This window comes from Danio rerio, chromosome 11, assembly GCF_049306965.1.
Source record: "Danio rerio strain Tuebingen ecotype United States chromosome 11, GRCz12tu, whole genome shotgun sequence".
Classification (NCBI taxonomy): Eukaryota; Metazoa; Chordata; class Actinopteri; order Cypriniformes; family Danionidae; genus Danio; species Danio rerio.
In genome coordinates, this window is record NC_133186.1 from 43,299,997 (window position 1) to 43,326,545 (window position 26,549).

Below are 26,549 nucleotides of genomic sequence, written 5' to 3' on the forward strand. Positions count from 1 at the left end.
ACACAAGTGCACACACACACACACACACACACACACACACACACACACACACACACACACACACACACACACACACACACACACACACACACACACACACACACACATGACTGCATTGGTGCATATGTAATCAGATAATTCAATAGAATAGGTATTATAGCTCACATAGACTCCAACAAGCAGTTTCTTTTAATTTTTAAACACCATTTTAAGGTCAATATTATTAGCCCCTTTAAGCTATTTTTTTCGATAGTCTACAGAACAAACCATCGTTATACAATAACTTGCCTAACTACCCTAACCTTCCTAGTTAACCTAATTAACCTAGATAAGCCTTTAAATGTCACTTTAAGCTGTATAGAAGTGTCTTGAAAAATAGTCAGATAGTATTTACTGTCATCATGGTAAAGATAAAATAAATCAGTTATTAGAGATGAGTTTTTAAAACTATGATGCTAAGAAATGTGTTGAAGAAATCTTCTCTCCGTAATATATATACACTGTTCACCCTAAAGTTTAACTGTAATGTAATAGCGTGCGTCATTTGTAAAGCTGCATAAAAATGATATTGTGAAAAGCACTATACAAATAAACTGGAATTTAATTGAATTTGTGTTATAATATATTTGTTTTTTATTTAAAAAAAATTATATTAATCCAAATTAAGAAAGAAATATAGCCTATGATAAATAAATAAATAAATAAATAAATAAATAAATAAATAAATAAATAAATAAATAAATAAATAAAAGACAAATAAGCAGTGTGAGATGTGCAGGACATCTTGAAGGTCCACATGTCATTTGGAGTGTTTTTGACAGGTGTCAGTTTTCGGCTGATGCTGATGCTGCAGATATATTGGCGCGGGCGGAGGCGATGCCGTGACGTCACGACGGACGGGAGGAGGAGAGATGATGCGAGGACAGGGGGAGACCGGAGGAGCAGCACGATAAAAGCTGAGAAATGACTGCGCCAGAAAGGACGAAAAAAGATGAAACGTTAAACAGCAGCGTCAACGCGATGCGCCGTCCCGTCTGCTGCCTGCAACCCAGTAATGCATGAAGAGCATCCCGGATAAAGGTAATGTTATAGTATCTGTTTGCGTCCGCACGCCTCACAAAGAGCTGCTGTTCTATTTACATTTAAAGCAAGCGCTTTTAACGTGATTATCACACCACTGAAGTGTCATATAGCTGTGTGGTTAAACCGAAAACATGTTTGGCTCTCCAAGCACCCTCCTTCCTATTCATCCATAATTAAACATGTTTGTGAATCAAAGCTAGTGCGCGCGTTTTATTCATGGAGAAAAATCCTCATGTGGATAATCGTGAAATTGGAGCATTGTTGAGATGTGTGCAGGAAGGAGTCTGCAGTTGTGCGTTTTGCTTTCTCAGCTATGGAGAGACCGAGCACATGTGCATTGCGCATCCCGGAGCTGCGCATTGGTTGCAGTGCGTCGTGTGCGCGCGCGAGGGAAGTGTCATATCATGACCTCCTTGAAGAAATGGCGCTTCATCGCGATACTTTTCTAATCATTTGATTAATAAAAGCTACGCTGTGATGCTTCGCACCGTTGCTTCGTATAAGGGTGCTGTTTTGCTTTATTATCTCAATGTCACCATGACCTACACACTCAGTACAGTGGGAAAAAAATATTCACTGGATTTACTCAATTTCTTTTAAAGGAAAGTAGTTGCAAGTAATCTGTGGGCTGAATTTAAACAAATAAATTAAGTTGAACATTATTGAATTTGATTTGTTTATTTAAATTCAGCCCATATAAATTGTTTGCAAGCACTTGTCTTAAAACAATGTAGTAAATCCAATGAATCATTTTTTTCAGTGTAATAAAGGTTGTTTACTGGCATTGATGGGTTGTATAAAGAACGTGCAATATATTTCCAGGGTTTTTAATAGTATAAAAAATCCAGATGTTCTTCTAAAAATACTACTTACTGGAAAGTTTTTTGGGGAACCATGTTTTTGTCTTCTTCACCCTTTGGGACTTTTATTTTGTAAAGATAACTATGCAGTTCGCCATGATGATAACTATATTTACTTACTCCCAGAGCCATTTATTTCAATGTTGATATTTAGACACACTATATTGGTGTTTTGTAACATCTAGTTTTTTATAAGGTGGGTTGTTAGCCCATTGCTCAAGACCCCAATCATACACTACAGACAATTTAGCTTACTCAACTGACCGATAGCACGTGTTTGGACTGTGGGGGAAACCGGAGCACCCGGAGGGAACCCACACCAACACGGGGAGAACATGCAAACTCTACACAGAAATGCCAACTGGCCCAGCCGGGACTCGATCCAGCGACCTGATTTATTAGTATAAATTAACAACAAAACAAATTAATTAATCTCAATTTTCAAGAGTATCTACACTCACCGGCCACTTTATTAGGTATAACATATACCTTGTAGGACCTGGTTGGACCTTGAAGTACTTTTTGCCTTCAGAACTGCCTTAATCCTTCGTGGCATAGATTCAACAAGGTACTGGAAATATTCCTCAGAGATTTTGGTTCATATTGTCGCAGCAGAAATGGAGACTCATCAGACCAGGCAGTGTTTCTCCAATCTTCTACTGTTCAATATTGGTGAGCCTGTGCAAATTGTAGCCGCAGCTTCCTGTTCTTAGCTGACAGGAGTGGCACCAGGTGTGGTCTTCTGCTGCTGTAGCCCAAGGTGTAGTTCAAGGTTGGACATGTTGTGTGTTCAGAGATGCTCTTCTGCAGACCTCGGTTGTAACAAGTGGTTATTTTGAGTTACTGTTGCCTTTCTATTAGCTGGAACCAATTCTCCTCTGACCTCTGTAAACCTAGAGATGGTTGTGCATGAAAATGGCAGTAGATCAGCAGTTTCTGAAATACTCAGACCAGCCCGTCTGGCACCAACAACCATGCTACGTTCAAAGTCACTTAAATCACCTTTCTTCCCTATTCTGATGCTCAGTTTGAACTGCAGCAGATCGTCTTGACCATGTCTACATGCCTAAATGCATTGAGTTGCTGCAATGTGATTGGCTGATTAGAAATTTGCGTTGACAAGCAGTTAGACAGGTGTACCTAATAAAGTGGACAGTGAGTATATGCTTTGATATACTTTTAAAAATATATATGTTTGCTGTTTGTCCAAATATTTTTTAATGTGCTGAATCAACACAATTTTTGAGTGTTTTTTAGCACAACTTAATTGTTTTATGTTCAATCAACTAATATTTGTAAAAAAAAAAAAACTAATAAGTTAACCTAATTCTTTCATGTTGTCTTAACACAAATCGATTGTGTGGAATCCAGCATTGTTATAGTGTAGATTACTTTTTCATTATTTGTATAATTATTTTGTGTGATTTTCAGTGTGATCAGAATGTCATCTCCTGGAATGGGGACCCCAAGCGACCCCCTGCTGTCCAGTCCTGTAGGGGGGAAGTTCGGGTCCGCTCAGGATGCCACTTGGAGACCCACTTTATCCAAAACCTCCAGTTTCCCAACATCCACCACACGGCACCTCAGTCACAGAGCCAACAACTTCCAGAGGCACCCGAAGCGCCGGAAACTGATCCGACCGTCCCCTCCGCCTCCCCCAAACACACCGTGTCCCCTGGAGCAGCTGGACCTGAGTGAACTCCCCCCGAGACGCACTTTTCCAGAGCTCCTCTTCAACGGCTGCATTCTGTTCGGGATCGAGTTCAGCTACGCGATGGAGACGGCGTATGTCACACCGGTGTTACTTCAGATGGGCCTGCCGGACCAGTTCTACAGCCTCGTGTGGTTTATCAGTCCCATTTTAGGTATGTTAAATATTACAAAATGCAAAATTCTATTTAATAAGGAGTTTAAACACAGTTGTGTGGCAAAAGTCTGTAAATATAATCAGCTTCTAATAGTAAAAATGTATTAATAAAATTTTTTATAATCACACTTGATAGAAGCAGTTTGCATAAACACTTTGACGTTCTCCCTTTGTACGTGTCATCAAGGGGGAAAGCCCGCCCACTAGTGACCTTCTCTCCCTCATTAGCATACAAAGTTAGTCATGTTTTTGAATCTGCCACTATGCTGACACATTTGTAGCTCCACCCCCTTTGAAAAGAGCACAATCTCATTTGAATTTAAAGTAACAGTCACCAAAATAAGAGACTTATTTTAGATCTTGTAAAAGGGGGAATAATAGGTCAATTTTAAAGGATTAATTAGAACAAAATTATTTGGCCTCCTATCAAATTTTCGTTCTTTTTCAAATATTTAGCTGTTTTTCAAACTTAGTTTGAATAACTAATACCTAATAACTAATGTATTTTGTCTTTGCTATGATGACAGTACCCAAATTTATTACTAGTTAGTTTGCAAGATACTAGTATTCAGTATTTAAAGTACAGGCTTAAAGATATGTTAATTAGGCTAGGTTAATTAGGATTGTCCTTGCCTTATCATAAAAAAATCTTAAAGGGGCTAATAGTATTGTCCTTAACAGTTTTATTTTACATTTTTTGTTGATATAATGGTTTTATTACAGCCAAACTAAAATGAATAAAAATTTCTCTAGAAGAAAAATATAATAGTGTAACAATGTTCCACATGCAGCATTACTTAGTAAATAGTCCATAAAACAGGCAAGGATCGGGGCAGGCAGAAAACAATCTAAAAACAGTTTGTGAATCAAAAACCAGACACACAGAATATTACTGAGTGAAGTGCATGTCTCTGTGGTGCTCAAATAGTCCAAGTAATCAGTAAGGATGATCTGCAGCTGTGTGTGTGAAATCCAAAGGGTGATCCAGAACTGGTGTGTGAGTGCCGTGCATAATGGGATTTGTAGTTCTCCAGTGATCCGCTACTGTTAGCTCGCTGGTGATCATAACAAATAGCTTTTTTATTGCATTTTTAATTTATTGAATCCAACATTTAATATAATAGCTATATTTATTGCCAACATTAAATATTATTTGTTATAATTATAACATTGTGATCAAAATTATGCTTAACATTTTTAAATATATATATATTTTCAGGCTATTGTTTAATTTTATTTACTTTTATTTTATTTTCAGTATTTTTCCCTCCAGTAAATAGACTATTTATTTGTCCTTTCTAATTTCCATTTACTGTATAAATTGTAGTTTCAGTGTAATATAATTTTAAATTGCAATTCATATATTTAACTTGCAATTTCAATTTCTTCTTCTTGTAATATTCTAATAATTTATCATATAACTTAGCTAGTCAATTTTAGTTTTCTCTCCTTTGCTTATGATTTTCAGGATTCCTCCTTCAGCCGATTCTCGGGGCCTGGAGTGACCGGTGTACATCTCGCTTTGGCCGTAGGAGACCTTTTATTTTTGCCCTGGCCATTGGTAAGCAGCACTAAACACACTCATTAGCATCTGTTTCTCTCTTCACTGTTCAGTATGACTCATTTTTATTTTGTACTGATTTATAAAATGTATCTACATCACTCGCTAAACTGGCAATCTAAAGGGCCGTTTACCCCAAGGCCTATAATTGTAAAGATAACGATAAAGACGTTGTCCTAAAAATAGTTTTGAATGTAAAACAAAAGCAGAGTTCAAACCACAGCTATAATGATAAACACTCACCGGCCACTTTATTAGGTACACTTTTCTTATTAGGAACAATTTCTGCTTTGACATACAGATGGTAGGGTCAGAATTTGGCATCAACAACATGAAAGCATGAATCCATCCTGCCTTGTATCAACAGTATCCTGTCTTGTATCTACGGTTCAGGCTGGTGGTGATGGTGTAATGGTGTTGGGGATATTTTCTTGGCACACTTTGGGCTCATTAGTACCAATTGAGCATGGTGTCAACGCCACAGCCTACCTGAGTATTGTTGCAGACCATGTCCATCCCTTTATAACCACAGTGTACTCATCTTCTGATGGCTACTTCCAGTTGGATTACGCGCCATGTCATAAAGCGTGAATCATCTCAGACTGGTTTCTTGAACATGACAATGTGTTCACAACAGAGACCTGCAGAATTCTCAATGATGGTAATAGTCAATGTTGTTTAGGCAAAATGTGTCATTTTGAGTAGAAAATGAAGTTACCACACCTAAGAGCAAAAGAAATGATAAAACCAACACAGGCTCATTCTGAAAATGTAGATATGAATTTCAGGAGATCACGAATTATGAAGCTTTACTGTAGCAGTAGGTCACAACTTACATTAGCGGACTTGAGAGAGAGAAGTTGACCCTGACGATGAGGTTCGAGTCTGGCAAGAACGGTTCCAAAAATCGGCTAAGACAAAAACAGAAGCCAACAAATAAAATGAACAAGTAAATAACAGAGTGAAAATGTGGTAAAAATCTGAAAACATGGTAAAACGTTTATGAGGGCTTTTCTTTTTATGGACTGCTTTTGAAAACACTGTCGGTTGGGTTTAGGGAAGGTGGTGAGTGGGTCAGTCGATATGTTAGTCAGACGGTCAGTCGTTCGGTCAGTCAGTCAGTCGACAACGGCCTCTGGTGGATTTACGTGAGAACAGCAGGCGCAAATGGCACTTGCAAGAGAAATTTGCGATCTGATAAAGTGTACACAGTGGCCTCTGGTAGATTTATGAAAACAAAAACTGCAAAAAAACACACCTCCTGGAACGCATTTTGCACTCTCCAGAAATATATGTAGGGGTACGCTTTCAGAATGAGCCTTGGTCAAATAAAACAGAGTAAATGCAATAGAAAAATGCCAAATCGCACAGTGCATTATGGGAACAACTTACTTTGCTTTCTGATATTGGTGTACTTAATAATCATACTGTGGTATTTCCTAAAAGAATAACTGTAAACATTAACAATTCCTAGTAAAATATACCTACAACTTACTACTTACAACAAGGTTTAAGTTCTACAAACTTGCATTTATTACAGTGTTTATTCATCTTTGTTAATGTTGGTTCATGAAAATAAAGTTGTTCATTAATCGTCCTTGTTAACAGAACAATATTTAATGTTTGAACTTGTGTCGAAACTTGTGTTTTTGTCGAAATGTGTCTCTTAAAAAGGAACAATAATAATGATAATAAAGGGCTAATAATTCTGACTTCAACTATATGTGATAGCGGGAATGGGCCTTTATTCTTAGTATATGTTGTGTGTGTGTGTGTGTGTGTGTGTATGTGTGTGTTTGCAGGGGCTCTGCTGGGTCTAACACTGGTGTTGAATGGAAGAGACATTGGATCTGCGCTGGCTGACACCACTCTGGATCATAAGTGGGGGATCGTGCTGACGGTGTGCGGTGTGGTGCTGATGGACTTCAGTGCAGACTCAGCCGACAATCCCAGCCATGCCTACATGATGGATGTGTGCAGCCCAGAGGACCAGGACCGAGGCCTAAATATACACGCGCTACTGGCAGGTTCGAGTGACACTTCGAGATTAATTCTGGTTAATTATTCATTTATTGGATATTTTTCAAGATGTCAAGCCATGGATTTTTTTTTTCTCTCTCTCGTACATTTAGCAAATTAGCTGTCTTTATTTAAGCTTTAAACATTAAATTTATTATTTGCATTTGTCATTTTTATTTATCAAAGGTGTGTAGATTTTGTGCGTTGAACATTTTTTGGGTTTTGACTTTTTAATTCCTAGTAAAAGTGTACTGCAAATCCCTGTTTTTTTATTTATTTTTTCATATAAATAAGCTTTTTCATAATTAATGAATTGTGGTTATAATTTCACTATAAGATATCTATACATTCATTCATTCATTTTCCTTTGGCTTAGTGCCTTATTTATCAGGGGTGACCACTGAATGAACCGCCAACTTATCCAGCATATGTTTTACACAGCAGATGCCCTTCCAGCTGCAACCCAGTACTGGGAAACTTCCATACACACTCATTCACACACACATTATAGACCACGGCCAATTTAGTTTAAAGCGCGTCCTTGGTTTTATCCATATTTCTTTGCACGTTAAACACACACATGGCCAGAGCAAGCTGACCTGGGGCTCTAGGCAAATAATAAGAAATAAATATCGGAAAGAGTCCGATTTGTGAATGAACGTAAAGACAGTGAGGAAGAGGGTAGGTGTAGTGGATTAAAGAGAGGACTGTGGGGTTCACTTACTATTCTGACCTAGGTTGCCTCTATGGACACGCCGGCCCTGAACACACGTCGGCCACAACAGGAAATTAAAAAAAAAGCTGCAACTGCGCTATTTGCGTTATATATTTTTTTACGCGTTAAATATTTCAAATTAATCACGTGCAATAACACACTATTTTTGACAGCCCTAATATAAAATCTAATAATATTTAAATCTATTTTATTTTAATATTTATATATAAATAGTCTGCTTGCAAAAACAGATTTCATTTTTTTTTTGTAATTTTCAGATATTAAATGGAGAATTTCAGAAAACAAATATAAAAATACAACAACTACAAAAAAGTTTATCTATGCAAAGGTTATGTATGCAAATGAACGCTTCATATGAGTGTAGCACACATTACCTTTTATTTAGAGATTATAGCATTTTAACTTTAGCATTTGGTGGCTTGGTGGCTCAGTGGATAACACTGTCGCCTCACAGCAAAAAGGTCACTGGTTTGAGTCCCGGCTGGGTCAGTTGGTGTAACCCCCACCGATCCTTCATCACCCAACCTGCTCCGAGCTAGGATCGAGCTGGCGAACTTCGGCATGGGAGTCGGTTGCTCTACCAAGGAGGCTTAAGATCATGACCTCTAGTGACTGTCGCTAGTGCACCTTTTGAGGTCAGAGGAGTGAAGTTTATCTGCACAGCACTTCACTAGCTGGCCTCCATTACATTGGCATTTCTGTGTGGAGTTTGCAGGTTCTCCCCATGCTGGTGTGGATTTCCTTCTGGTGCTTCGGTTTCCCACACAAGTCCAAAGACATGCGCTGAACTGGATAAACTAAATTAGACTTAGTGTATGCGTGTGTGTGAGAGTGTATGGGTGTTTTCAAGTTCTGGGCTACGGCTGGAAGGGCATCCACTGTGTATAGTTGGCAGTTAAGTCCGCTGTGGAAACCATTGAGAAGTAAGGGACTAAGCCAAAGGAAATTGAATGAATAAATGAATGAACTTTCATATCAGGAATGTTTTTTAAATGACATTTAATAGTTTGCCATGACTGAACTCCATACTTCTGCATCTCTCATGTATAACTCAGGTCTCGGTGGAGGCTTCGGCTACATAGTGGGTGGCATCAACTGGGACAAAACTGAGTTCGGAAGGACAATGGGCGGTCAGCTCCGCGTCATATACCTGTTCACCAGCATCACCCTGGCCGCCGCCACAGCCATGACCCTCACTAGTATCCCAGAGCGGCCTTTACCCCAATCCCAACCTCAAACCAGAAACACTCGAAACCTAAAGAGCCCCAATCTCCCTCTGCCTCCATCCCCGCCACCGCCTCCTGGAGCTGCTGCAGATCAGGATGAAGAGGATGAAGAAGAAGCTCTATATAACAGCCAGTTCTCCAATTGCCGCAACCCTGATCTTTTCGGCCGCTCCAGCAGTGCAAACGCACGTTTATACGCAGGCCTCACCAGCCCAATCTCCCCTCTAAGTCCTTTGACACCCAAATACGGCAGCTTTATAAGTCGAGATAACTCTCTCACGGGCATTAATGAGTTCGCATCCTCTTTAGGCACCTCCTATATAGACAGAGTATTAATTGAATGTTACACCGGACAGCAGACGCCGCAGCCAATGGAATGCGAGGCTGTTGCTGTGGCCCCGCCTCTTCCACCAGGAGACACGCCCCCTCCTCATGGACAAAGTGAAACGCTTGAAGTTCCACAGCAGATTAAGGTTTCACAGCCGAATGGAGAGCTGGCGACTGATGCGTTGCAGGCCGATGAGCAAAAACAAGCCATTGAGCCTGACGAGCAGCAGAATGAAGCTGCGGCAGGCTCTCAGAGAGGCAGTAGCTCAGGGATATTGAAGAGGCCACAGAGTCTGGCCTTAATGGAGGATCCGCTGATTGCTCCGAGCGCTGGATTGGATAACGGTCGTAGACGCACTGTTACTTTCAGTCAACAGGTCTGTACATTTACATTGAATCATTTGCCAAACTCTTTTATCCAAGTGATGAGAAATGATCAATGCAACAATAGAACAAACATGTGGATAATATGAAAAGTTTTAGTAAGTGTGCAATTTAAATTTGTGCTGTCAAAAGATTTATCGCGATTAATTGCATTCAAAATAAAAGTTTGTATTTACACAATACGCACACACACACACATACACTACCTGATACAAGTGTTGTTGCTTGCTTATCCAAGTTTTAAGAACAACAAATAATAACTTGACTTCTAGTTGATCAGTTGGTTTTAGAAGTGGCTTATATGAAAGGCAAAGGCCTCTAAATTACGCTTATTTTACCAAAATATAATATGAGTATGTCTTGATGTTTAATGATTTAATTAGGACAGTAAGGTCTGACTCTGCTTGAACAAAAGTCTCGTCACTGAACAGAAATAATGTCCAGTATAGAATATAAAGTCCTGCTGCAGTGGAGACAGAATGAATATTGTGTCTGACTCCATCATGAGCTTGGAGAACTGCATCCATACATCTCTGCACTGACTCAAATCACTGATTAATAAAGTCATCTGGAATGGCTAAGAAAGTGTTCTTGCAGGACTCCCAGAGTTCATGATTCTTTTGGTTCATCTTCAATACCACCTCCTCCGTCTTACTCAATAATGTTCATGTCTGGTGATTGGGCTGGCCAATCCTGGAGCACCTTGACCTTATTTGCTTTACTTTGATGTGGAGGCTGAAGTATGAGAAGGAGCGCTATCCTGCTGAAGAATTTGCCCTCTCCTGTGGTTTGTAATGTAATGGGCAGCACTAATGTCTTGATACCTCAGGCTGTTGATGTTGCAGATCTCTCGCACACCCCCATACTGAATGTAACCTCAAGCCATGATTTTTTTCATTACCAAACTTGACTGATATTTATGAGAATCTTGGGTCCATGCAGGTTCCAGTAGGTCTTCTGCAGTATTTGTGATGATTGGGATGCAGTTCAACAGATGATTCATTCTGACTTTCTGACTCTTTTCCAAATGATCTAGAAGTTATTATTTGTTGCTCTTACAACTGGGATCGACGACAAAACTTTTGTCAGGTAGTGTATATATATACAGTTAAAGTTGGAATTATTAGCCCCCCTGTTTATTTTTCCTCCAGTTTCTGTTTAACAAAGAGGATTTTTTTCAGCACATTTCTAAACATAATAGTTTTAATAACTCATTTCTAACAACTGATTATTTTATCTTTGTCATGATGACAGTAAATAATATATGACTAGATATTTTTTAACATACTTCTATACAGCTTAAAGTGATATTTAAAGGCTTAACTAGGTTAATTAGGTTAACTAGGCAGGTTAGGGTAATTAGGCAAGTTATTGTATATCGATGGTTTGTTCTGTAGACTATCAGAAAAAACAAAAGATTGCTTACGAGGCTAATAATTTTGACCTTTAAATGGTTTTAAAACAATTAAAAACAGCTTTTTTCTAGCTGAAATAAAACAAATAAGACTTTCTCCAGAAGAAACAATATTATAGGAAATACTGTGAAAATTTCCTTGCTCTGTTAAACATCATTCGGGAAATAATTGAAAAAGTTGACTAATTTTGACTTCAACTTTATGTATGTATGTATATACTTGGGTTAATGTGTGTGTGTGTGTGTGTGTATATATATATATATATATATATATATATATATATAAATATATATATATATATATATATATATATATATATATACATATATATATATATATATATATATATATATATATATATATATATATATATATATATATATATATATATATATATATATATCAAATACCATATTTAACACACATTATATAAAAACAATTGTTTTGTATTGTATGGATGTTTTATACATGCATTTTAAATAAACAGTACACATATATCATTTATGTAAATACAAACTTTTATTTTGAAGGTTATGAACTAGAGATTCTTTTTATAAGAAAAGAAAATGGGTTAGAAAGTAAAACAAGATTTTTAAAATTAAAATTAAATTTTTTTTTTAATTCTAGTCGAAATATCTGAAAATTCTTAAATCAATAAGCATTTCAAAGAAGCTAAAATATGGTCTTGTTTTCAGAAATAATGTTAAAATATTTTTTTTTACTAAACCAAGTTAAATAATTCACCAATAGAATAAGCAAATTAATGTTGTTTTTGCTTTGAAATAAGATTATTTTGGGGGAGACACAATGGCTCCGTGGTTAGCTGGGTCAGTTGGCATTTCTATGTGGAGATTGCATTTTCTCCCAGTGTTGGCGTGGGTTTCCTCCGGGTGCTCCGGTCTCCCCCACAGTCCAAACACATGCGCTATAGGTGAACTGAATAAACTAAATTGACCCTAGTGTATGAGTGTGAATGAGTGTGTATGGATGTTTCCCAGTACTGGGTTGCAGCTGGAAAGGTCATCCGCTGTGTGAAACATGTGCTGGATAAATTGGCGGTTAAGTCTGCTGTGGTGACCCCTGATAAATAGGAGAATAAGCCGAAGGAAAATGAATGAATTAATTAATTAATGAATGAATAAGAGTATTTTGCTTACTCTATTTTGGTAAGGAATCTTTTTGACATTATTTCTGAAAACTAAAGAAAGTGTTTTACTTGTCTAGAAAATGCTTCTTGATTTAAAAATGTTTAGATATTTGGACTAGAAGAAGACCAAAACAATAAGTCAGAAATGCATTTTCTAGGTATAAATTGTATTTAGTCTCTAAAACAGCATTTAGTCTAAAAAACTGCTTTTGTTGCAGTGTATAAGCAATCAAAATCAGCAAAATAATGAAAATAAAAGAAATAAATCTGTTGATTTTTCTGCTTGGAATTGAGCTTGAGCATTTGATCTGCTCCTCAGGTGGCCAATATCCTGCTGAATGGCATGCGTTATGACAGTGACCTCAGTGGCAACCATGAAGCGGCAGATTCTCAGATGTCAATAAAGCTGCTCTGTACTGCCATCTACAGGATGCCTCCATGTTTACGAAGCCTGTGCACCAACCATTTCCTGGGTAATGCAGCCTTCAGATTTCATTTGCCATGTACAAAACAAAATGTCTGAGAGTTAAATCTTATGTGCATATGAACAAACACGCAAACACACCAACACAAATATGCAGTTTAATTGTTTTAAAACGATTTTACATATATTATTTAATATTTCAACTATATTTTAATTACCCAATTTTTTAAAAGAATTTACTAAATAATACTGAGAAAACTGAAAGGAAGTATGACTAAAATAAAAGTTATATGTGAAAAACGGGCGTCACGGAGTGGTTAGCACTGTGGCCTCACAGCAAGAAGGTTGCTGATTCGAGTCCCGACTGTGAGTTGGCATTTTTGTGTGGAGTTTGCATGTTCTCTCCATGTTAGCATGGGTTTCCTCCGGGTGCTCCGGTTTACCCCACAGTCCAAACACATGCACTTTAGGTGAATTGAATAAACTAAAATGGCTGTAGTGCATGAGTGTGTGTAAGTGTGTATGGGTGTTTCCCTGTACTGGGTAGCAGCTGGAAGCGCTGTGTAAAACATAGGCTGCACATTCCGGTGAGGTGACCCCTGATAAATAAGGGACTAGGCCGAAGAAAATTGAATAAATAACTTAAATAACACATTTAGGACTCTAAGAAATTGGTTTCAATTAGATAAAGATGTGTCAAATGCAAATATTTAATACTATACTCTTAAAAACATATTCAAATTAAATAAAACGAACAAAGCACACAGATTATAAGACTCATCATGCAGCGTTGTGAATGATGATTGTGGGGTTTTGCTAATATATAAGTCCTAAAGTGTTTAAAGTGTCCAGAAATGTGATCTTCAGTCATGAACTCTGACTAAATCATGCTTGGCAGGTTGGTTATCGTTTGAGGGGATGCTGCTCTTCTACACTGACTTCATGGGGGAGGTGGTGTTTGGTGGAGACCCGAAGGCTCATCATGACTCAGAGGAGTACAAGCGCTACAATTCTGGCGTCAGCATGGGCTGCTGGGGCATGTGCATCTATGCATTTAGTGCTGCTTTTTATTCAGGTTAGTAAATCTGCAATGCATGCTGTACAATCTGACCACACATTGAAGGGACAGATAACCTAAAAATGAAAATTTAATCAGCTCAGTGGTTAGCATTGTCTCCTCACAGTATGAAGGTCGTTGGTTTGAGTCCCAGCTGGGTCAGTTGGCATGTCTGTGTGAGTTTGCATGTTCCTCCCATGTTGGTGTGGGTTTACTCGGGGTGCTCCGGTTTCCCTCACAGTCCGAACACATGCGCTATAGGTGAATTAAATGAACTGAATTTGCGGACGTGTATGAGTGTATGTGTGAATATGAGAGTGTTTCCTAGTTCTAGGTTGCAGCTGGAAGGGTATCCGCTGTGTAAACAACATATGCCGGAATAGTTGGCGGTTCATTCCGCTGTGGTGACGACTGATAAAAAATGGGACTAAGCCGAAAGAAAATCAATGAATGAATGTATTAACATTTCTATTCCTCTTGCAGCCATTCTGGAGAAGCTGGAGGAGCGTTTCTCCCTGCGTTCTCTGTATTTTTTCGCCTATCTGGCCTTTGGTCTGGGCACTGGACTGGCCACCCTCTCCACCAACCTGTACGTGGTGCTGTCTCTCTGCGTCACCTACGGCGTCCTCTTCTCCTCTCTCTGTACGCTGCCTTACTCTCTGCTCTGCGAATACTACCAGAGCCCACAGGTGAGAGGAATCATCCCCACAACAAGCAACAGAGAATAATTAAACGTAAAAAAAAAAACAATTGACTTACAGTCAAAGCTTGTGCACGTGCCCCAATATACTCATTAATAATCATTTAGGGTGCTTTCACACCTACGCTTTTGTTTCGGAACCCGTCTCGTTTGCCCAGTTAGCGCGGTTCGTTTGGCATATGTGAAACCGCAATCGCGATAGGATCCACACCAAATCAATCGCTCCGAGATCGCTTGAATGAGGTGGTCTCGGTTCGATTGAAATGAACTCTGGAGCGGTTCGATTGCAGTGAGAAAGCGATACGATCTGAGCGCGGTTATATCAAAGTGTTTTATGGATATGTAATAGGCATACGACTATATGAAGAGAGAATTATGAGTAGGGCGGGAAGTTTTGGGAGTCTTCCTAATGCCCGCAAACGAGTGATGATCTCCCGGTAATCGCGTGTCTCCCTCCCGGTCCTCAAATACGTTGCGCACCCTTCTCATCCCCGTCGCGCACACCTTGTCAAACACCACCAAACCACCACCTCTCCTGACAGCTGAGCGGGACGGAGCGGGATGATCTGACTCTTTGACCAATGTGAGGAGAGTTTACTCGCACGTGACTTGTTTTAGCTCTTTTGGTCCGATTAGAAACTTTGCAGTGTGAAAGCGAACCGCTCCAAGAGCAAAAAGCAACAATGTACCAATTTTAATCGCTGTTTCGGAACAACTGAATCAATTCTCAGATGTGAAAGCACCCTTAGAATCCTTGCACTATCTCTTAAATCGGTGTTTCTCAACCACATTTCTGCACGTTCCATGTCTCTGCATCCAAACACCTGATTTATATCATCAGCTCATTAGCAGAGACTGAAAGATCTGTAATGTGTGTGACAGACAAAAGGAGACATCCAAAACATGCAGTGCTGGTAGTCCTCCAGAAACATGGTTGAGAAACATTGACTTAGGAAATATTTGAAAAAGATTTAAAGGTTCACAGGAAATAATAATTCAACGGTATATGATAAGATGTTTTTTTTAGTACCATAGGCCTGTATTATTTTTTTATCCAGTTGTTATCAGGGATTATTAAACTGGAATACTTGATTCTGATTAGTTATTTGTCATTTTAAGGTATGTTATTCTGAGATAACAACCACTAAATAACACAGGCTCATCCTGGAACTTCTAATCACCTTGAACGGCAGTCAATACGTTCACATCAATATACTTATGGGGCATTCATACCAGCCCCAACTTACTTGAATGTTTCATAATATTCGTGGGTAATTAGTTGCATGAACATTTTGAGTTTACTTGATTCATTTGCGTGTCAAATTCTCTTTATTCGTTTGTGAAATTCACTTCACAATAGATGTGGATTCATAGCATGGGAGGGGCGTCTGTCTGCCTCTTGACTTCAGTTTCTATTTTCTATTATTAGCACAATTGCTAATGAATTTTATTGAGAGAGTAGCAGTTCTTTATGTGCTTTAAGAAGGCTGAAAAATATCATAGATTAGTTCGGCGCTCTGTCTGGGTTCATTAGATCCTTCAAAGGTGCATCCAGCTCTGTGCGTACATAAACTCCTCCAGAAGCTGTGCCTGGATGACGGGCACTTTCAGCGGTGCTTCCGACTGAGTTGGTACCAGTTTAATGAGCCGTGTTGGCAGGAACGAGTTAAACACGCCAAATGCCCAAAAGGCTCAACCCAGCGCCATGTCACTTGCTCATTCATGCGAATATCGCCGCAGGATGTCTAATCGCGTCTCTGCATTGACTTAACATGTAAGTCACTTGCTGTTGACCCTTTATCCATGTCTGGTGTGAACGTACCATTGTGCTTGTCTGTCACATCGTGGTTTTTGACTGTTTGGCGCCATCTTGTGATTAAATAATGCTCAGGTTAGTGTATTCTCCATCAGTTCCACTCAGCTGTTAATCAACTCAAAATTAATAAACTATTGCAGCTCAGAACAGCACAGTTTTGTGTCTAATTTTTGTTTTGTGAGAAGTAGCTGCGTAATAAGCAGGATAAAGTACATCCAAGCGGTTGTTTTGGCAGAATAAAGCCCTTCAGTTTTATACAACAGTGCTCCACTTCGCGTCAGCCCGGCAGTAAACCTGTCGTGCTTTTATTTTTAGATAACAACCTTCTGGATGTACTTTATCCTAGGACCTAGGAATGTTCTGATTGACCAATCAGAATCAAGTATTCCAGAGAGCCGTGTAATAACGATGTCATGTTTGTCAGACCTCACTGATGTGCGACCACATGTTGTCCTGCAGTTCTGCGGCTCGTCGGAGGACGGCACCAGGCGTGGGATGGGGGTGGACATTTCCCTGCTTAGCTGCCAGTATTTCCTGGCGCAGATCCTGGTGTCGGTGGCGATGGGCCCTCTCACGTCGCTGGTGGGGGGGGCCCAGGGCGTGATGTACTTTTCAAGTCTGATGTCATTTGTGGGGTGCCTGTACTCCTCACTGTGTGTGGTGTACCATCTGCCACCACCCGAGGGTGAGCCTCCCCAGAGCGAGACGCAGCCACTGCTGGTGCACATTTAAATCCGCTCTCTCACAACACAACACACACACACACACAGGGTCCAAAATTAACACTCTGCGAGCACCACAGCTTTTGACTTTCTTTAATGGATGCTTTTAACATTTCCTTGTTTCTCAGTAGCGGAAGGAGTCATAGTTGGGTAAACTTTAAGCGCAGTGAGTGGGAGACAACAACAAATATTATTTTCAATCCCATTTGCTGAAATAATGACAAAAAAACTCCATGATGCTGTTATCAAGACTTTCAGAAAATGAAATAAAATTGTGTGAGACTGATAACGACAGACAGAAGAGAAAACCCCCATAGACACTGCATTAGATACACATAAGCAGTAATTCGTTATTGTAATTTGATAAAAATGTGGCATAATACATACAAAAATACATATAAATTTAACAAATCTAAATATTAAAAGCTTTCAAGACTTTAATCAGTTAAACTCTGCAGACCCGGTACTGGGTCCGTGACATCATCGACTTTCGCTTTAAGATTTAAAGGGCTAGCATTGCACCAGACCCCAGTAAGTAGTTTCGTTAGAAAGTGTAGAACCTATATTTTGGGCACATATGCATCACTTTGGTTTTTATCCTACTGTACAAAAGTTATTTACACTTAAATACACAGTATTTTGGATACTCCAGCTGGGTATTTTACATTGGTTTATTTTCATATTTATCATATGGTTCATATATGACACATGTACAAGTTATAGCTCAAATGAAAGCTCTTGCCGGTGCTCATACGGTTCTAGCATTATTTTTACTGAATTATATTCACATATCAAACAGTTGTCGAATGAATCGCGATGTTTCCATGGCGCAAAAGTGAAAGCAAGACATTTATGATCACTAAGCAGCCCCAGATAGCACAGACAGCTGCCATCTCTTACCTTATGCTGTGTGCTTCAGGGCCATTCTCCCCTTTTTTTGAGGTGATGTGCATAAGTAATCCTTTTATATGTCTGATGTGGTCCAAACACAGTGTCATATGTTTGATCAAACAAAAGAATAGTGAAATATGTAAACAATGATTGGTCCCTGTGGCTTGTACAGCACCTCTAATCAGTTGGAATACAATAACTTTTGCATAGATTATAGTAGAGACATTTTTCTTTTTTCCTATGATTACAGACATGTGCAGGAACCACCAAAATTAATTACAGCACGCTAGACCACACAGAACCTAAAAGGTACACTTTCAAATTTGAGTTTATAAAAAAACAAAACAAAAAGCGCCTTTTTTTAGGTGTTTATTATAACATGGACAACATATACAGTTATTTTAAACACTTTCAATAGTGTCACATGAAAATTCAAAGGGTTTTCTTTAAAATGATATCAAATTTTTGCATTTACACCTCTGCATGTGGATTTGGGAAGCTTTTAAATTTGGGTAGGCAAAATCCAGGCAGAAATCCTAAAATAGCAGCAGAGTTTAACTGGTCAAGATGCTTGTTAAGCGCAACAAAAAACTCTTGTGAAAAGACTGCTATTGCATCATAATGCAAATCAATGTTAGAATGAAAGACTCATTCATATTCAAGAAGGAAAGCGAAGGGATTTGGCTAAATAAAAGATCAATGCTCGTCATGCATCTTTTATACTCTGGTCTAGTGGAAAACTTGAGCAGATGTTTATGGGCAGCCAAATTATTCTGTTTTTCTTTTATTTTTAAGTAGCTTCAAACTATTTAATCAAGATGAATTTGAGAAATAAAATCATGTCTTTTCTTACATAAAGTTGTTTGTCTTGATTCCAGTCCAAATATTGAAAAAAAAAACTAACAAGAAGCATTTCTAGACAAGCTATAATCTGCCATTGGCTGAATATTTTGCTTGTTTTTAGGGAAAACTCACTTAATTTTGACCCATTATTTCTTAAAAGTTTTTATAGCTTGTCTGGAAAATTCTTCTTGATTTAAAGAGCCCATATTATGCATTATAAAATGTCATATTTTACTTTTGGGTGTCTCCAACAACATGCTGATATTAATAAACAGAACGCTCACTCATTAATGTTCACTCATCTTCAGTCAGGTTCAGTCCCGCACACACCCGCACTCCACTACTATTCGAAAGGAAAGGCACGTTCACGTTTTACCAGATCCTGCACTTCACATTTGGTATTGTTTCTTGTCGATGTCAATACGAACAGGCAAAACATCCGGATGAACGACAAATTTAAATGACTCTGAGTCAAACCTTTTATTAAAAAGAAATTCTATTTTTAAACATGATGCACTTGCAGATTTCATGTTCTGAAACATCAGCTGGAAGTTTTCATTCACTTAGAGCTGTGTTGCACACTGCATGGAAGGTCATTTTCAAAAACCCATAATAGGGGCTCTTTAAGAATTGTTAGAAATTTGGACTACAAACAAGACAAAAATTTGGTGTCAATCTAGGGCCATATATACTTGCAAAGTAAGTTTTGCAAACAAAAAATAGAGTATTGATCAAAAAATAAATAAATAAATGCAAATCTCTAAAAACCGCAAAGCGAAAATATTTTTTTGGGAAATAAGAATTACTTTTGCTAACAAAAATAAAGAACTGCAAAGGGAAAATTAAGTTTTGAGAAATAAAAATGAATTTGCAAAAAAAAAAAAGAAAAAAAAGCTTATGCAATTAAAAAAAAAAAACTATACAATTGAAGTCAGAATTATTCGCCCCCTTTGAATTTTTTTTCTTTTTTAAATATTTCCAAAATAATGTTTAACAGAGCAAGGAAGTTTTTACAGTATGTCTGATAATATTTGTTCTTCTTGAGAAAGTCTGATTGGTTTTATTTTGGGTATAATAAAAGCAGTTTTTAATTTTTTAAACACAATTTTAAGGACAAAATTATTAGCCCATTTAAGCTATTTTTTTCTCAATAGTCTACAGAACAAACCATCGTTATACAAAAACTTGCCTAATTACCCTAACCTGCCTAGTTAACCTAATGAACCTAGTTAAGCCTTTAAATGTCACTTTAAGCTGTGTAGAAGTGTCTTGAAAAATATCTAGTCAGATATTATTTGCTGTCATCATGACAAAGATAAAATAATCAGTTATTAGAGGTGAGTTATTAAAATTATTATTTTTAGAAATGTGTCGGAAAAAAATCTTCTCTCCGTTAAACAGAAAGCAGAAAAAAATAAGCAGGGGGGGGGGGGGTGGTAATAATTCTGACTTCAACTGTATATTTGCAAAACATTTTTTTATAGCATTGCCTTTACAAAACCAAACGTTACAAGGGAACTTGGACATTTACAGCAGGCCCAGACCTACTGGGCTGTAAGACCATCTCAGTGATATTGTGTCTCCAGGTGATGACGTTGCTTAAATGGAGGCAGGTCCAGGTCAAGTTACCTTGACTCCGCCCACTTGTCAAATCAGGGCCACAAAGTGAAGCGAGCAGGTAAAAAGGTAATCAAAATGAGCATTGCAATTGACTAGACGGGTTTTGTAAAGGCAATGCTATAAAAATGTTTTGCAAATATGTATAGTTTTTTTTTAATTGAAAATGTTTTCGTTTTTTTGTTCTGCTTGATTTTAATTTGCAGGTTTTTTTTTTTTTTTTTGCAAATTTCATTTTTATTTCTCAAAACTTAATTTTCCCATTACAGTTCTTTATTTTTGTTAGCAATATATATATATATATATATATATATACATATATATATATATATATATATATATATATATATATATATATATATATATATATATATATATATATATATATATATATATATAATTATTTTTAATCTCAAAAAATCATTTTTGCTTTGTGGTTTTTGGAGATTTGCATTTATTTATTTATTTTTTGCTTAATACTTTATTCAGAGTTTCTGCAGATATCATAATGTCAAATTTAAGACTTTTTAAGACTTTAAGACCATTAAGCATTAAATTTAAGACCTATATCACAATATCAAAAACATGTGAGAGAAAATAAAAAATAGTAAAATAACGGACGAGGAAGCAAGACGGACAAGGCTTTCATATTTGACGCGTTCACCGTTGTGATATTTTTTAAAACGACAGGGGCCAGTCAAAAGAAACCCACCGTAAAGTCAAACAGATAAACAGAGAAGTAGGAAGTTTCTGGAACTACGTCATATAATTAATATCATTCAAGATTTTTAAACTAATTATTTTTTATTTATTATAATGATGACAAAGTTGGACTATGGTGTTGTGTAATGGTTAGTGCTGTCACCTCACAGCAAGAAGGTCACTGACAATTTAGAACACATCGATGTGAGTTAAATAACACAAAGCTAATTGGCTATTGCATGTTGGTCTCATTTGTAGTTGTAATTCCGCAAATTACATTTGGACAAGTGAAATTAAGAACTACAACACCACAAAAACCAAGCAACAACAACAAAAGAGAATTTAATTGAGCATTAGATGTATCAGAAAAATAAGACTGTGAAGAAATATTTAGACCTAGAACAATGAATTTTAGACTTTTAAAGGCCTAAAATTTCGATTTTTTAAATTTTAGACTTTTTAAGGCCCCGCAGAAACCATGTTTATTTTTTGTTTGCAAAACTTCCTTTTATTTTGCGAGTGTCTATGGCCCTAAATTGGCTCCATACAAATACTCTTGCTTTCAAGTAAGAAAAGCATTTTTGCAGTGTGGTTTTGTCAAATGTGGTTTAGAAGTTAATATTGGACCCCCCAACACACCCACCCACCACACACACATCTCAGACTCCTTGCGCTTGCTTCAGATACACTTTCCTCACCTCACGGCACACATTCACAATACTGGAGATGTGAGAGAGGGTAAAAGAGCTGCGTTTCTGACTATGCATCTCACTCAGATTTCTTAACGTAAGCATGCTGCAACAATGACTGCATGATTGCCAGCTTGTATATAGTGTGTGTGTGTGTGTGTGTGTATGAGTGAAAGTGTGTTTGTCTACATGTAATGCCTGACTTTCATTTGGCTTGTACAAATGTGAAATGTTTTATACTGTCATAAACTACACGACAAAAAGGAAGCCAAAATTTTTTCTAGCTCCTCCAGCTCTATTTATATTGTTATTTTTTTGGGGGTCAGCTAATTGTTAAAGTTTGTTGCTTTTAATAAAACCAAACCCCTCTCACATGTCCAAAGCAAATGTATCAACATGTCAATCAAGTGTTTAAGATGTTGCATGTCAAGCCGCATTGATGCCTTACTGTAGGCCTCTGTTTGGAACTGTACCACAGTAAAACAGAGAATGTGTGTGTGCGTGTGTGTGTGTCTATTGGTTTAATCTATGAAGTGTTCATTTGAATATTATTACACACATCCTCAAACAGTAGCAAGCACTGTTTCTTGCAACCTGAGCTCATTATTGATACGTACCCCTATGTACATTTCTGGAGAGCGTGAAATACGTGCCAGGAGCTACGTTTTTTGCAGTTTTTGTTTTCGCGAATCCACCAGAAGCCGCTGTGTTCGTCTTTTCAAATCTCAAATTTCTCCCGCAAGTGAAATTTGCGCATGCTGTTCTCACATAAATCCACCAGAGGCCAAAGTGTATGCTATTTGAGATCTAAAGTTCTTTGCTGCTAATGCCATTCGCACCTGTGGTTCTCGCATAAACCCACCAGAGTTTGCTGTGTACGGTTATTCAGATCTCAAATTTCTCTTCCTAGTGCCAATCACACTTGCTTATCTACCGTAAATCCACCAGAGGCCGCTGTGTATGCTTTTGAGATCCTAAATTTCTCTCGCGAGTGCCTTTCGTCCCTGCTGTTCTTACATAATTCCACCAGAGGCCGCTGTGTACGCTATTTTAGATCAAAAATTTCTATTCAGAGTGCCATTCGCACTTGCTGTTCTCACGTAAATCCACCAGAGGCCGCTGTGTACGCTTTTAAGATCTCAAATTTATCTCACGAGTGCCATTCGTGCGTGCTGTTCTTACATAAATCCACCTGAGGTTGTTGTGTACGCTATTTAAGATCTCAAATTTCTCTCGCTAGTGCCATTCGCACTTGCTGTTCTCACGTATATGCACCAGAGGTTGCTGTGTACGCTATTTAAGATCTAAAATTTCTCTCGCTAGTGCCAATCGCACCTGCTTTTCTTACCTAAATCCACCAGAGGTTACTGTGTATGCTATTTAAGATCTCAATTTTCTCTCACAAGTGCCATTCGCACCTGCTGTTCTCACATAAATCTACCAGAGGCCGCTGTGTGCGCTTTTTGAAATCTCAAATATCTCTCGCGAGTGCCATTCGCACCTGCTGTTCTCACATAAATCCACCAGAGGCCGCTGTGTGCGCTTTTTGAGATCTCAAATTTCTCTTGCGAGCGTTATTCGTCCCTGCTGTTCTTACATAAATCCACCAGAGGCCGCTGTATACGCTATTTTAGATCTAAAATTTCTATTGTGTGTGCCATTCGCACCTGCTGTTCTTGTGTAAATCCACCAGAGGCCACTGTGTACGCTTTTGAGATCTCAAATTTCTCTCGCTAGTGCCATTCGCACTTGCTGTTCTCACGTAAATCAACCTGAGGCCGCTATGTACACTTTTGAGATCTCAAATTTATCTCACGAGTGCCATTCGTGCGTGCTGTTCTTACATAAATCCACCTGAGGTTGCTGTGTACGCTATTTAAGATCTCAAATTTCTCTCGCTAGTGCCCTTCGCACTTGCTGTTCTCACGTTATATGCACCAGAGGCCGCTGTGTATGCTTTTGAGATCTCAAATTTCTCTCGCTAGTGCCATTCACACCTGCTGTTCCTACATAAATCCGCCAGAGGCCGCTGTGTACGCTATTTAAGATCTTAAATTTCTCTCACAAGTGCCATTCACATCTGCTGTTCTCACATAAATTTACCAGAGGCCGCTATGTATGGCATTTTCAGATCTCAAATTTCTCTCTTGAGGGCCATTCGCACCTGCTGTTCACACATAAATCCACCAGAGGTCGCTGTGTACGCTTTTTTTAGATCTCAAACTTCATTCGTGAATGCCATTCACGTCTGCTGTTCTAACATATATCCACCAGAGGCCGCTGTGTGCGCTTTTTGAGATCTCAAATTTCTCTCTCGAGTGCCATTCGCACCTGCTGTTCTCGCATAAATCCACCAGAGGCCGCTGTGTACGCTTTTTCAAATCTCAAACTTCTTTCGTGAATGCCATTCACGTCTGCTGTTCTCACATATATCCACCAAAGGCTGCTGTGTACGCTTTTTCAGATCTCAAATTTCTCTCACCAGTGCCATTCATGTCTGCTGTTCTTGCATAAATCCACCAGAGGCCGCTAACTGACTAACCAACCGTTAACCCCCCACACACCCCCTTCCCTAAACCCAACTGATAGTGTTTTCAAAAGCACTGATTTTTACCAAGTTTTCAGATCTTACAACGTTATCACCCTGTTAATTACTTGTTTATTTTATTGTTTGCCTTTTGTTTTTGTTTACCTGCATTCCGTAACTGTTCTTCACCCGTTGTCACTCCTCTCTGCGTCTCAAGTCCTCCGACACATCTGGTGAGCCACTAGACAAACTAGTGACAGTGGTAGAGCAGTCGGCTGGTAGCGCGAAATGAAACACAAGCTGTTAGCGGCGTCATTCCGTTGCCCTCGTAGCATTCGTTTTAAAGACCCACCTCTGGCTACATAATTCACGATCTCCAGAAATGTATATGCAGGTTTTCACAATGAGCCTGTGTTGGTTTCTCTCGCATGTTTGCCATACTGTAATAACATGGCTCGTAGCTTGACACCGCTGGCCCCGATTACATATTTATGAGAAGAAGATAAACATAAATGACGTATTTATGGTTCCCCTACTGAGCCATGTAATGACACGCACGCTCTCATGCCTGCTTCCCTGTGGTCTGGTTGTAATGGCAGTCGTTCTTGTCATTATCAGGCAGAGCGGACGTTGAGGCCGTGGTGTGAGTGATCGATCGCAATACGGAAACCGAGTGATCGCAATGCGGAAACAGGCCCCGTGCGGAAGAACGAGCCAAATGTATTGTTTGGCGACTACACCAAATCTGGACTACGAATATGGACTCTCCGGCAGAGTGCGCCTGTATTGCTAAGCATCTTTTCTTGTTTTGTTTTGCTCTGCTTTGCAATACATGAGGCACTGTTTTCGAAAACTCCAAGTAGCAAGAAAATCACGAACTGACGAACGAAGAACTGAATGAGGCAAAACTCATATTCGCATTCTTTTCCTCAGTCATGTGTAATATTTACATGAGCATGTACAGATATGAGATCTTCCACTAAGGAATATGATGTAAATAAGTGGCACTGTACAGGCAAACGCTCTGAGAAATTAAACAACTGTCGCACAGGACAAATGTTTTGCTGAAAGGTGTTGTTCTGATTTAACGCCTCATCTGTTTTGCCGCTCTTTTCATTTATTTATTTTACCCCATTATATTTGAGTAATTATTGAAATGTAAAAAAACTCACCCAAAACGAAAGATTCAGTCGTTTACTCACCATTCACTTGTCACAACAAGTGAAGGTTATTTAATAACTAATTTGGAGAGGTCTTGTGCTTATGATTGTCCACAGCTGGTCCCTCATTTACTAACACATGATTTACCAATCAGATGATTCCTGAAGCTGCGGTCACTCTAGAGTTTGAGCATGCGAAATTATGTCGTACAGCGCTGTGAAAAGGGGCGGGAGACGATTAGACATTTAAAAAAGCAAGCGATTGAGAGAGATTTTGACTTGTGCTGAGTTCAGACTGCATGATTTTAGCCACGATTTTGACTCGCCGACAGGTTTTGTGAAATCGCCGACAAATGCCTGAAATCACAGGCAAATCGGCGCTCGTGCACGTGAGTAGCAATAACACAGTATGAACTATCAAAGACGCGATCTGAGAGAATTGCCAATGAGTCGCCGATGCCTGTGAGATATTTGGTGGGCTGAATATCTGGAGCTGTCGGTGATTCAAATCATGCTGTGTGAAATGAGATGAGCCAATGAGAGAGCAGCATTTACTTGCGTGTGTGTGTGTGTGTGTGTGTGTCTACCTGCCGGCCAGCAGGAGGTTGAGGGAGTAGTTAAAAGCTCTCATTTTAAGTTTATTTGGACCCAAGAAATGGAGGAAAACTAGTGTAAATTTGGCAGGAGCAGCCATGTCTGTTTGATGTTTCATACAGAAAGTTAAACAAGAAAGTTGGGGAGAAATTGCTAATTCCCTTCAAACCCTGGCAAGCAAA

At 38.6% G+C, this 26,549-nt stretch overlaps 1 protein-coding gene and 2 long non-coding RNA genes across 5 annotated transcripts in view; 2 read left to right on the top strand and 1 right to left on the bottom strand.

Annotated features, from left to right (window-relative positions):
* Window positions 1–26,549, top strand: part of LOC141376672 (uncharacterized) — a 289,423-nt gene that overhangs the window by 221,694 nt on the left and 41,180 nt on the right. The gene's annotated exons all lie outside the window — the stretch shown is intronic.
* slc45a1 (solute carrier family 45 member 1) lies at window positions 891–25,683 on the top strand. 3 transcript variants are annotated; one of them, NM_001374638.1, is made up of 10 exons: window positions 891–1,080; window positions 3,375–3,808; window positions 5,279–5,371; window positions 7,174–7,398; window positions 9,182–10,056; window positions 12,945–13,098; window positions 13,948–14,124; window positions 14,590–14,795; window positions 17,082–17,342; window positions 25,232–25,683. In NM_001374638.1, exons 2-10 carry the CDS (start codon window positions 3,385–3,387, stop codon window positions 25,262–25,264), a joined length of 2,448 nt encoding a protein of 815 aa, NP_001361567.1. In that variant the 5' UTR covers window positions 891–1,080; window positions 3,375–3,384; the 3' UTR covers window positions 25,265–25,683. The 3 variants fall into 3 exon arrangements, with proteins under 3 accessions (NP_001361567.1, NP_001361568.1, XP_068080328.1); NM_001374639.1 differs by having other exon boundaries at window positions 17,082–17,307; XM_068224227.2 differs by lacking the exon at window positions 25,232–25,683 and having other exon boundaries at window positions 914–1,080; window positions 17,082–19,943.
* On the bottom strand, window positions 21,917–25,679 carry LOC141376675 (uncharacterized). Its single transcript, XR_012387376.1, has 2 exons — window positions 23,588–25,679; window positions 21,917–23,504 (listed from the first exon to the last, which is right to left on the bottom strand). It is a non-coding gene; the product is annotated as an uncharacterized lncRNA (long non-coding RNA).

Coding starts and splice junctions, on each gene's coding strand:
- slc45a1 (NM_001374638.1), top strand. CDS start 3,385: ATGTCATCTCCTGGAATGGGGACCCCAAGCGACCCCCTGCTGTCCAGT. Junction 3,809..5,278: donor GTTTATCAGTCCCATTTTAG/GTATGTTAAATA, acceptor TATGATTTTCAG/GATTCCTCCTTCAGCCGATT. Junction 14,125..14,589: donor TAGTGCTGCTTTTTATTCAG/GTTAGTAAATCT, acceptor TTCCTCTTGCAG/CCATTCTGGAGAAGCTGGAG.